This window comes from Suncus etruscus, chromosome 9 (assembly GCF_024139225.1).
Source record: "Suncus etruscus isolate mSunEtr1 chromosome 9, mSunEtr1.pri.cur, whole genome shotgun sequence".
Taxonomy (NCBI): domain Eukaryota; kingdom Metazoa; phylum Chordata; class Mammalia; order Eulipotyphla; family Soricidae; genus Suncus; species Suncus etruscus.
This window is the reverse complement of record NC_064856.1, coordinates 111749102-111760689: the sequence shown is the minus strand read 5'-3', so window position 1 is coordinate 111760689 and position 11588 is coordinate 111749102. Positions and strand designations below refer to the sequence as shown.

Below are 11588 nucleotides of genomic sequence, written 5' to 3'. Positions count from 1 at the left end.
GGCCCCGAGGTTTTGGGGTTCAGGGCCCCAGGTGGACCCTTGCAAGCAGAAATGGGTGACTTCTGGTCTTGCACTGGAGAGGGTTATTGCGGGAGGCGGCATAGCTTTGGGAATGTCGTCCTTGCTCTGCAGAAAAGGGGCGCTGACCCCACAGGTCCAGGCGGATCCCAGGCAGCGTGTGGTGGGGTCAGGAACTGGCGGAAACAGGAGTGTCCCCGATTTGTCCCAGCACTGGCTTTTGTGCCTGAGACCTTGAGTTCGCCCCCTCAGCCCTCTGTCTAGGGTAACTCAGAGCTGGCCTTGCTGAGTGTCCTAGCTCAGGGTGTCACTGGGCTTGGGGATGGGGATGGGCCTCTTTCCCCTGCTGTGTTTTGATTTTTAGGCCTTATGGAGATTTGCTGGCTCTGTGCTGAGGGCTGACTCCTAGGTCTGTGCTCAGGAGTCCTGCTGGTGCTCAGGTGACCCTATGCGGTGTTGGAATGTAAACTGAGTCCCCCACATGCAGAGCAGCCCCGCGCCCCCCATTCTATCTCTCTGGCCCCCCCCCCCCAGAATGCACTTTGCAGTTTCTGGTCGCCTAAAACTTAGATTCAGTGACCCCCTGGATGGGCTTTGGTGCCATCACAAGTGGAGACACAACCACAGCCGCCAGCTCCTGACCCTGGGCCCTGACCACTGGCTTGGAGTGGCTCGGGCTCACTCCTGGTTCCGTGCTTGGGGCTCACTCTTTGTTTAGGGATCACTTCCAGCTCTGTGCTCTTTGAAACACAGACACAAGCTGGAATTGAGGCTCCGGCCCAACCCAACCAAGCCCCCTGTCTGTAGAATAGCCTGTGGCCAGCCCACCCCAAAACACACACAGCAACAAAATGGGCTTATGGCAGAGAACTCAGGTCAGGAGGGTTCAGATTGTCTCCAGCGGGGCCTTCTGGGGTGCAGATACCAGTGGGGATTTGGGGGTGAAACCAGGGAGGGCGGCTGGGCTAAAGCCAGACTGGACAAAATCATTCTCCTCACAGGTTAGGGGCGCCATGCTGGGTAGCCCAACTCCATCTGGGAACCTCGGGACCCCAGACCCTCATTCTTCCTTTCACCCCCTCCACTGTACCCACTCGGCCCATTTCCTGATGGGAAAGTGGGGTGCAGGGCTTGGCCTGAGAGCATAGGGAAGCCTCCGGAAGGAATTTCTCCAAAGTACTGGGGTGTGGTGCATGCGTGGGAAACTCAAGCCCCCACTCCAAGGAGCATCTGTCTGGAAGCCTCAAAGCCAAAATCCCTGGGAGGGGCCCAGAGCAGCAGGTGGGGTCTTAGGGCGCCGCTCAAGTGTCATCCGTAGTCAGGGAGCAGGTCCTGGAGCGTGGCCTCAGCAGCAGACTTTGGGGTGGGGGTCCTTTGGCTGCACTCACTGACCCAGAAAAGCAAACCTACCTATTAGGGGGCCGGAATTGGGTGGGAAGGGCTGAGAGGAGCTGTGGATGTCCATCTCATGTGGAAGGCACAAAGGGTGGCCAGCAGGAGCAGGATAGACAGTAGGGGGCGCTTTGGGGTGCTTTGGGGCCTTCTGATCCTTCAGTGACAAGGGGCACCTGCTTGTTCAAGCCCCAGAGTGAGACACCAGGGCCATCAGCATATGTGTCGGGAGGGGACAGACAGATGGGGGATGATGGTGGGAAATAAGCTGAAAGGATTTCCAGGAAGCCCAGAAATTGGGGTCCTAGCCCTAGATGAGATGCTATACTTGGGCAAGTGACTTAATTTGGTTTTTCCTTCCCTCCTTCCTCTCCCTTTCTTCCTTCTCTCCATCTTTCTTTGTGTGTGTGTGTGTGTGTGTTTTGGGGCACACTCAGCAGGAGTTACTCAGAAATCACTCCTGGCAGGCTTGGGGGACCCTATGGGATGCCGGGGATCAAACCCGGATTGGCTGCCTGCAAGACAACCCTTTGGGGCCACACCCTGCTTGCTCAGAGCTTACTCCTGGCTCTGTGCTCAAGGATTATCCATCATGGTGCTTTGGGGGAACCATATGCGACTCCCAGAATTGAATGCAGGCTGGCTACACCCAGGGCAAGCGCCTTCACCCCTTTGGCCCTAGAACTGCATCACTGGCTCATATGGGGGAGTCTGCTTAGCATGTCAACATCCTGAGTTCACTTGGGCACTTATGAACCACCCCCTGGTTTCCCTGGGTTGAGCCTGGCACCCATCAGGTCTACTGAGCAGAGGGCCAGGACATGGCTATGTCAGCCTGTGGCAGGAAGTCAGCATAGGTGTCTGGATGCCTGCAGGATTCCATGCAAAAAAGGAAACTTTTGGGGCCGGAGAGATAGCATGGAGGTAAGGCGTTTGCCTTTCATGCAGGAGGTCATCGGTTCAAATCCCGGCACCCCATATGGTCCCCCGTGCCTGCCAGGAGCAATTTCTGAGCCTGGAGCCAGAAATAACCCCTGAGCACTGCCGGGTGTGACCCAAAAACCACACACACACACACAAAAAAAGGAAACTTTTGCCTGCCCCCCTCACCTAATTTTTATTCAGTTAGGGTCTCTCTTTTTCCAGTGGCCTCTGTGGAAAGAGAATCCCAAAAAGAAAATGGGGTTCTGAGGCACCTTCAAGGAACACAAGCTGGAAGTCAGAGATGGTGGAGCGCATGAAAGGAGGTCCTGTTACCGGGCCAGGACTCCACACCCCCAAATTAGGACCCCCCCAGAGTGCAGGTTCTGGCTGGCCCTCAAGCCCTACAAGTGTAGCATGGGGCTTTTGTCCGGGAGCATCCAGGAGTTAAGCCTTTACAAAGCACGTCTGGAGGTGGGGGCCCAGGAAGGGCACCCCGCCAGGACAGCGCGATTGTCATGCAAATCTCTGATCAGGAGACTGGGGAAAAAAACCCACCAAAATTGGAGCCCGAGGGATCAGGTGCTACAACCAAGTTTCAGCCCAGTACCCCGTCAGGCCCCACGAGCCCCATCAGGAAAAAGCACAGCTGGATGTGCCCCCCCCAAATAGGGTGGTTTTCCCAGCTAAGAGATGAGCTGGAGGGATTGTACAGCAGGTAGGGGTTTGCTTTGTTTGCTTTGCGCACTGCTGACCCAGGTTCGATCCCCGGCATCCCATATGGTCCCCCCAAGCCTGCCAGGAGCGATTTCTGAGCGCAAAGTCAGGAGTAACCCCTGAATGCCTCTGGGTGTGGCCCAAAAAACAAAAAACAAAAAACAAAAAAAAAAAAGAAAGAAAGAAAAAAGAAAAAGAAAAAGTTGGGACCAGAGAGATAGCACAGCTGTAGGGCGCTTGCCTTGCATGCAGCTGATTCAGGTGAGATGGTGGTTCGAATCCCTGCATTCCATACAGTCCCCCCAACCTGCCAGGAGTGACTTCTGAGTGCAGAGCCAGGTGTAACCCCTGAGCACCGCCGGTGTGACAAAGAATGAAGGAAGGAAGGAAGGAAGGAAAGAAGGAAGGAAGGAAAGAAGGAAGGAAGGAAGGAAGGAAGGAAGGAAGGAAGGAAGGAAGGAAGATAGGAAGGAAGGAAGGGAGGGAGTGAGAGAGGGAGGGAGGAGGAAGGGAGGAAATGAAGGAAGAAAGGAAAAGGAGAGAAAAAGAAAGGAAAGAAGAAAGGAAGAGGAAGGGAGGAAATGAAGGAAGAAAGGAAAAGGAGAGAAAGAAAAAGGAAGGAAGAAAGGAAGGAGGGAAGGAAGGAAGGGAGGGAGAAAGAGAGAAGGGAGGAAAGAAGGAAGGAAAGGGAAAGAGGAAGAAAGAAAGAAGTGAAAGAGAAAGAAAGAAAGAAAGAAAAAATTAAAAAAAGAAAGAGAAAGGACGGAAGAAAGAAAAGAAAAAAGAAAAGAAAAGAAAAGAAAGTGGAGGGAGAGAGGACCAGGACAGATGAAGTCTACCTGGAGGCGGCCTACCTGGAGACTCCAAAGGATGCCAGCAGCGCCCTCTGCCGCCCAGCGCTGTCCCTGTGCCGCCGCTCTAACCACCCTCGTGGGCAGATGCTACCTGGGGGGTCCTCTTAGCACCCTGTTCCCAGAACAGAGCACTGGGGCTGCCCAAGCTGGTCTAAGCGGAGACCAGCCCACAGGTGGAGCACACTGGCCACCTGATCTGGCAGGAACCCGAGAAGCCATTGTCTACATTCTGGGGGTCAGCGGAGAGACCACCCAGAGGCCTGGCCGCCCCCTTCCCGGTGGCAACCCCAGCCCCACGGTCTCCAGGACACGCAGAACTCAGGATGTCCAAAATAAAGGAACCCAACCGTGTGCGTAAATACGCAGAGTAGGGGACCCAGATTAGAAGCCACAGGGAGAAGCCATTCGATTTCTCAGCAGCTTTCCGAGTCCAGACACACAGAGTGGGGGTTCTGGACTCTGAGCTCCCCCTCTCCCCGTTTTCTTTTGTAAAGAAAAATCCTGGAAACATTCGCGCGCGCACACACACCCTCACTAACGCCAGTCACTGCGCGCGCATGGTGGGCGGCAGAAATGGGACTGGCCCGGTGCTCCGGGCCCACTGGGTAGGTGACCCCCACATCCCACCCCATAAAACAAAGAGTGAACAAGACTCCCCCAGCCCTAGCCAGGCCCCGCCTCCACTCACCCTGGAGCAGATGGAATAAGGAGAAGGAACCAGGCAAATCCCCCTGGAAGCGACGCCCCTCCCCGCTTCCCCTCCACCGCCCAGCCTCGACAAAAAGGGTCTCCGCTTTGTGGGAGCCCCTGAGTGGCCCCAATATCTTCAACAGGTAAGGGGGTCGCCTGAAGGGGCCACGGTTCCGCTCTCCCGGGGCCCCACCCAGAAAAGCGCTGTGGGTCCCCTGGAGCCTGAAACACTCAGGGCGCCTGCAGCGCGCGCGCGCGGCCAGGTTCCAGCGTCCCCCAGGCCCCCGGGACCATCCGCCCGCCTTGCCGGGGGTGGGTGCAGCGCGGGCAAAGGCAGCTGGTGCTGCCCAAGGAGCCAGCGCAGGGGCCGGCGCGCCATCTAGTGACCACCGCGGGCCCCGCCTGGTTACTCCGGGGGCTCGGGGGACGGGCGCCCCTAGGCCCCCCGTGGAGGGAAACCATTTAGAGGATTCAAAAGGGGTGGGAAGACCGACTGGGGGAGGAGGGGAGCGATCACGAGCTGAGCCTTTGGCCAAAAGAACTACCCACAGGCTGAAGCCTCCGGATTGGAGGCCAAAGCCAGATTCCCCCCAACTCTCTGGTTCTGGGGTTACCGGACTCCCCACACTCTGGTCCCGGGTATCCCACCCTCTGCCCCAGACCACCCACCCACTCTCAGGTCCCTGGATCCCCTGCCCTCTGCCCGCACCCTCTCCCACCCTCTGATCCCGGGGTCCTCTCCCCTCTGCTAGGCATTTTTGGGGAGCCCCGAAGAGGTGGGGGTTTCAGACTGTGTATCCTCAAGTCTCTGGATAAAAGCTAAGGGACCCTACCAGGAATGGCCTGACCGGGAAGGGGGGTTGCCCCAAACCCTCTTGGAAAGAGGGGCTGCCTCCTCCCCCTCACCCCACCTCCCCAGATCCCCGAGATCAGGGCGGGGTCACCCGGGCGGGGCCCTGGAAGGAGGCTGGGGCCGGAGGCGGGGTGTAAGTGGGTGTGCGCGGGGGGCGGAGGGTGGATGGGTCGATGCCATTCGCCGTAAGAAGAGCCCCAACGCGGCGGGTACCCCAGCGCCCCGCGGGGGCGACGGCGACGCTCTATATAAAGCCTCGGACCCGCAGGCTTCGCGCCGTCGGAGCGGGGAGCCCTGTGCCCACCACCAGGCCCGTCGGAGCCGGAGCGCGCAGCCCCCCGAGCGACGCCCCCGGACTGGCCATGCGTTGCGCGGCGAGCCCGTGCGCCCCGGTGCGCGCCCTGGTGCTGGCGGGCCTCTGGCTGGCGGCCGCGGGGCGACCCCTGTCCTCGGACGCTGGCCCCCACGTGCACTACGGCTGGGGCGAGCCGGTCCGCCTGCGACACCTCTACACCGCCGGCCCCCACGGTCTCTCCAGCTGCTTCCTGCGGATCCGCAACGAGGGCGCCGTGGATTGCGCGCGGAGCCGAAGCACGCACAGTGAGTGCCGCGCCTTGGGGGTCCTTACCCCCTTCCCCGGTGCCCCTGCCCCTCCCCCCTTCTCCTTCCCCCTCCACCTCTCTCCGCCCGCCACTGGGGACCCCCAAGGTTTCTGCGCGTCTCTGCATTCGATGCTCCTTCCCACTCCGTTTCCAATTTCCAACTTGGAGAGCCAAGGGGGACCGTTCTCTGGACGGGAGACCCACGCGCGAACCTGATTCTGGTTCGGTTCCCGTTGACCCCTTCCTCCACCTTTCTCCCTTCACCTCCTCCAGGGAAACCCAGGGGTCCTGGGGGTGGCCTGGGGATGATGGAGATGCGCGTGGTTCGTGGGTGGGGCCGCGCGCGTAATTTGGGGCATCCAAAACTGGGCTTCGCGGTGGCGCCTGCAACTCTCTGCCTCTCTCCCTCACTCTTTCTCTCCCTCTCTCCTCTCTCTTCCCTCTCCCTTCCTCTCTATCTCTTCTCTGTCTCTGTCCCTCTCTCCTCTCTGTCCCTCTCCTCTCCTTCCTCTCTCCCTCTTCCCTCTCTTGTCTCTCTCTCTGACTCTTCTGTCTCTCCCTCTTTCCTTCTCTCCTCTCTTCCCTCTCTCCTGTTTCTCTCTCCCTCTCTTTCCCTCTTCTCTTTCTCCCTCTTTCTCTCCTGTCTCTTCTCTCTGTCTCTCCGTCTCTCCATCTTTCTCTCCTTCTCTCTCCCTCTTTCTCTCCTCTCTTCCCTCTCTCCTGTTTCTCTCTCCCTCTTTCCCTCTTTCTTTCTCCCTTTCTCTCTTGTCTCTTCTTTCTGTCTCTCTCCATCTTTCTCTCCTTCTCTCTCCCTCTTTCTCTCCTCTCTTCCCTCTTTCCCTCTTTCTGTTTCTCCCTCTTTCTCTCCTGTCTCTTCTCTTGTCTCTCCATCTTTCTCTCCTCTCTCCCTCTTTCTCTCCCTCTCTTTTCCTCTTTCTTTCCTGTCTCTTCTCTCTGTGTCTGCCTGCCTGTCTGATTCTCTGTCTGTCTGTCTGTCTGTCTGTCTGTCTGTCTGTCTGTCTGTCTGTCTCATTCTCTCCCTCGCAGGTCTGCTGGAGATCCGGGCCGTGGCCCTGCGCACCGTGGCCATCCGTGGCCTGCACGCGGCGCGGTACCTCTGCATGGGCGCGGATGGCAGGATGCTGGCGCTGGTAGGTGCCCGGCGCGGGGAGGGCGAGCCCTAGCGACCTTTATTTCTTCCAAGGGAGTTGATGGTCCCCGCCTACGAGTGTTGGGGGGCGGGGGGTTCCCGTGGGGGCGCCGGGAGCCGCTTTCGCCTTGCCCATTGAACCGAGAGGCGGCCCAGTAGGGCGCAGGAAACGCCTCGCTGGGCCCTTTGATATTAAACAGGAAAAGCCGCCTCCGGCCTTTCAGCCTCTCCAGCCTCTTGTGCGCCCTGGCCCTCCGCGCTGAAAAGGGGGAAGAAAGGGAAAGAAAAGAAAAGAGAAAAGAAAGACTGGCAACGATTTGATCCTTTCTTTTTTAACCCCTTTACCCCTCCCCCTTTAACCCCCCCCTTTTTTTTATCAAGAAAGTCCATTATCCACTCCTTCTTTTGATGCCCCCCTTTTTTATTGTTTGATTTTTAAATCACTCCTGGCGTTGGAGAAATCCCCCTTTTTCACCCCTGAGAAATCAGGTGTCTTTTCTATTTGAGAAGCACCTTCGGGTTTTTCCACCTGGCCGGCTCACCTGTGCCTGTGCCGTGATTTGCTTTTTTTTGGGGGGTGGGGGGAGATGCCTGGGGGAGCTGGTGGCCCCACGGGCAGGAAGTGTGGGGCTCGGCTGGGTGGCCTGGAACAAAGGCTGAGAGTTCAAAGGAGCCCGCGCCCCCTTGGAGTCCCCGCAACCCACTGAAAAGCTGTGTGAGGTCCCCGGGGTCGTGTCCCGCCCCCCCAGAAAAGATGCAAACGCGGCTGGTGGAGCGGCTTTGAGGCGGGCCCCTTTCATCTGGGTGAGGGGCTTCTACGCCAGCCCGCCCCCCTCCCCTTGGCCCAAAGGACAAAAAGAAGCGAGGCAAAAAGAGGTGCGCGTGAAAGCCCCCAGAACGACCCCTGCCAGCTTGATTTTGATATGAAGGAGGACCAGCCCTCCCTTCTCCTGATCTTTGAATTGAAAAACGGGGGCGGGCGTTCCCTTTTTCAAAGACCCGGTGCATTCTCTGAAACCCCCCCCCCCCCAGAGCTCCTCGCCACGGAGAGTACTTGTTCTCCGCTCTCGGAGGCTGCTGTGGCTCCATTCTTGAGGTCCCCACGTAGGTGCTAGTAGCCAGGTCGCCTTATCAGGCCCTTATCGACCGCCACACCCACCTGCCAGTTCAGTGACCTGCAGGCATTTACCAACCAGCAGCTGGAGCTGGATGCCCTGAGCTCAAGTCTGGGAGGGAGGTCCCCAAAACTGTCTGGCCTGGAGGAGCGGGTCTAATCACCCCCATTCCTCCAGGTAGGCAGGTGTAGGGGGATAGGGACACTGGGAGACTGGGAGTTTCTATAATGGCACCAGACAAAACAAAACAATGTTTTATTTTTATTCATTTATTTAATTGTGTCTTGGTTTTTGGTTTTCGGGTCATACCCCACAGCGCTCTGGGGTTCCTCCTGGCTCCCAGCAGACTCAGGGGACCATATGGGATGCCGGGATTCGAACCACCAACCTTCTGCATGCAAGGCAAACGCCTTACCTCTATGCTATCTCTCCGGTCCCTAGTTTTGGTTTTTGTCCTGGCTCTGTGCTCAGAAATCACAGCTCTTGGCAGGTTTGGGGACCCTATGGGATGCCAGGAATCGAACCAGGGTTAGACTCTTGCAAGGCAAATGCCCTACCGCTGTGCTATTGCTCCAGTCCCATGCAAAACAATGTTGGAATGGGCCCAGGCCAGAAGGGATAGTAAATACAGCATCTGGGAGAGTGTTGGCTTTGCATGCCTTTGACCCAAGTTCGATCCCTGGGTACCCCTTTGGCCCCTGAATCCACCAGGAGTGAATCCTACTCCTTGCCCTGTGCTCGCTGTTGCTTGTGAAGAGTCAGGGTTCATTGGTGTTGTAGATGTTCAGGGCTGTTCTGTGATCTAAGAGCATTAAACCCCTTCCCCAGTGCTCCTTAAGATCACAGATTGAGGGTCCTGGAGAGATAGCACAGCGGCGTTGCCTCGCAAGCAGCCGATTCAGGACCAAAGGTGGTTAGTTCAAATCCCGGTGTCCCATATGGTCCCCCGTGCCTGCCAGGAGCTATTTCTGAGCAGACAGCCAGGAGTAACCCCTGAGCAATGCCGGGTGTGGCCCAAAAACCAAAAAAAAAAAAAAAAAAAAAAAAAAAAAGATCACAGATTGATATTCTGTACTTGAGGGGGCTAGGGGGCTCCAAAGCCCCAGGACAAGCATTGGGTGCAGGAGCCTAGTGGCCCATGGGTCTCATGACCCCAGGCAACAACCAGGAGGCACTTGTGAGCAGAATGTAGTTCCCCAAATATTGTGAAGGAAATAATCCATTTCCATTACGAAGGAAGTAAGTGTATCCAATGTCTATAATGATGTTGGGTGTGGAGTGAGGCATGTTAACCCATGTTAAATTATGCAATTTAGGGCCAGACTGATGCCACAGCGTTTACTTTGCACACTGTTGACCCAGGAAGGACCCAGGTTCAATCCCTGACATTCCATATGGTTCCCCAGCCTCCAAAGAGCGATTTCTTTTATTTTCTTTTTTTTTGGTTTTTGGGTTCCACCCGGCAGCGCTCAGGGGTTCCTCTTGGCTCTATGCTCAGAAATCACTCCTGGCAGGCTCGGGGGACCATATGGAATGCCAGATTCGAACCACCGTCCTTCTACATGCAAGAAAAACGCCCTACCTCCATGCTATCTCTCCGCCCCCTCCCAAGAGCGATTTCTGAGCACAGAGCCAGGAGTAACCCCTGAGCGCTGCCAGGGGTAGCCAAAAAACAAAACAAAACAAAAACAAAACTATGCACTCAATAGTCTGCAAACACGAGCTTATGTATCTTCATGCCTTACATGATATTTTTTTATTTTGGGGGGGTCCCCACACCCAGTGGTGGGCTCAGAGGACCATATATGATCAAAAACAGATCAAAAGGGTCTAAGGAAAGTGCCCTCCTCACTGCACTATGGTTTTGAGTCCTGATGGGGGAATCTTTTGGTTTAGGAGTCACACCCAGGAGAGCTCTTCCTCTCTCTCTCTCTCTCTCTCTCTCTCTCTCTCTCTCTCTCTCTCTCTCTCTCTCTCTCTCTCTCTCTCTCTCTCTCTCTCTCTCTCTCTCTCTCTCTCTCTCTCTCTCTCTCTCTCTCTCTCTCTCTCTCTCTCTCTCTCTCTCTCCACTCAGTACTTGTCCCCCCCTCTGGAGACTCAGAACCTGGCCTGTCTCTCCCTGTCTCCATGCCCCTCAGTAAGTGCCCGGCCTGCCTGCCTGTCTCCCTCAGCCTCAGTACCTGCCAGTCTTTGTCTCTGTCTCTGTCTGTCTGTCTCTTTCTGTCTCTCTCTCTCCCCCATCATATATACTCAGTACCTGGCCTGTCTCTGTTTGTCTGTCTGACCGTCTCTCTCCCGCAGCCTCAGTACCTGGCCGAGGACTGCGCCTTCGAGGAGGAGATCCGCCCCGACGGCTACAACGTCTACCGCTCCCCAAAGTATCGGCTCCCCGTGTCCCTGAGCAGCCCCCGGCAGAGAGAGCTGTACCGCGGGAGGGGCTTCCTGCCCATGTCCCACTTCCTGCCCCTGCTGCCCAGCAGCCCGACCCAGCCCCCGGACCCCCAGGAGCCCTTGGAGCCCGACTTGTTCGCTTCACCCCTGGAAATCGACAGCATGGACCCCTTTGGGCTCGCCTCGCAGCTGGGACACGTGAAAAGTCCAAGTTTTCAGCAGTGACGGGCCTGGCCCATGTCCCGTGGGAAGCCGTGCGTGTATAGAGCGTGTTCGTAGGTGGAGAGACACACGGGCCCTGCCAGCTTCCAGCCACTAGATGGGCATGATCATAAACTGGAATTTCTCCACGTCACCCTCCCGTGGTCCTCGTCCTCACCACCCCAATCCTGAGGAGGAACCAGGTGGATACGAGAGGAAAAGGCAACCTTGGAGACTTTGAACTTGAGAGGTGACGTCCGTCTGTGTCTGTCCAGTGAAAGATCACCTTCTCTAAGAGATTGGTTGAGGTTTGATTCCTACCGAGCTCCCAGACAGGAAAGGCAGTTCCCAGTCCCCTGTCCGATTAGGACAGGGGGAACAGATCCAATTGTAGACATCCACAGAAAATAATTCACACAGTGATGAGGTAGAAGAACGGGTGCAGGAACTCCAGTACTCAAGCAAGGAATTCAAACCACAAAAGATTTCTGCTCCTAAGCTGGAGTGCAGCCCAGTGGAAGAAGATGGAAGAATGAGCCCCAGCCTTCCTCAGACCCTTGCTTGTATTGACAAGAATCAGATCCCACCCTAGGGTGGGAGAAGAATACCAAGTAAGGGACAGATCACACCCTAGGGTGAAGAACAATTATTGATTAGGGTAGGAGCAGTAACCCAACAGTCCAG

The 11588-nt window shown here is 56.6% G+C and overlaps 1 protein-coding gene across 1 annotated transcript; it reads left to right on the top strand.

The window, feature by feature from the left end:
- Positions 1 to 5618: 5618 nt before the first annotated feature.
- Positions 5619 to 10928, top strand: FGF19 (fibroblast growth factor 19). The gene is made up of 3 exons (XM_049780895.1): positions 5619 to 6045; positions 7095 to 7198; positions 10614 to 10928. The coding sequence occupies exons 1-3, from the start codon at positions 5619 to 5621 to the stop codon at positions 10926 to 10928; spliced, it is 846 nt and encodes a 281-aa protein (XP_049636852.1).
- Positions 10929 to 11588: the final 660 nt, after the last annotated feature.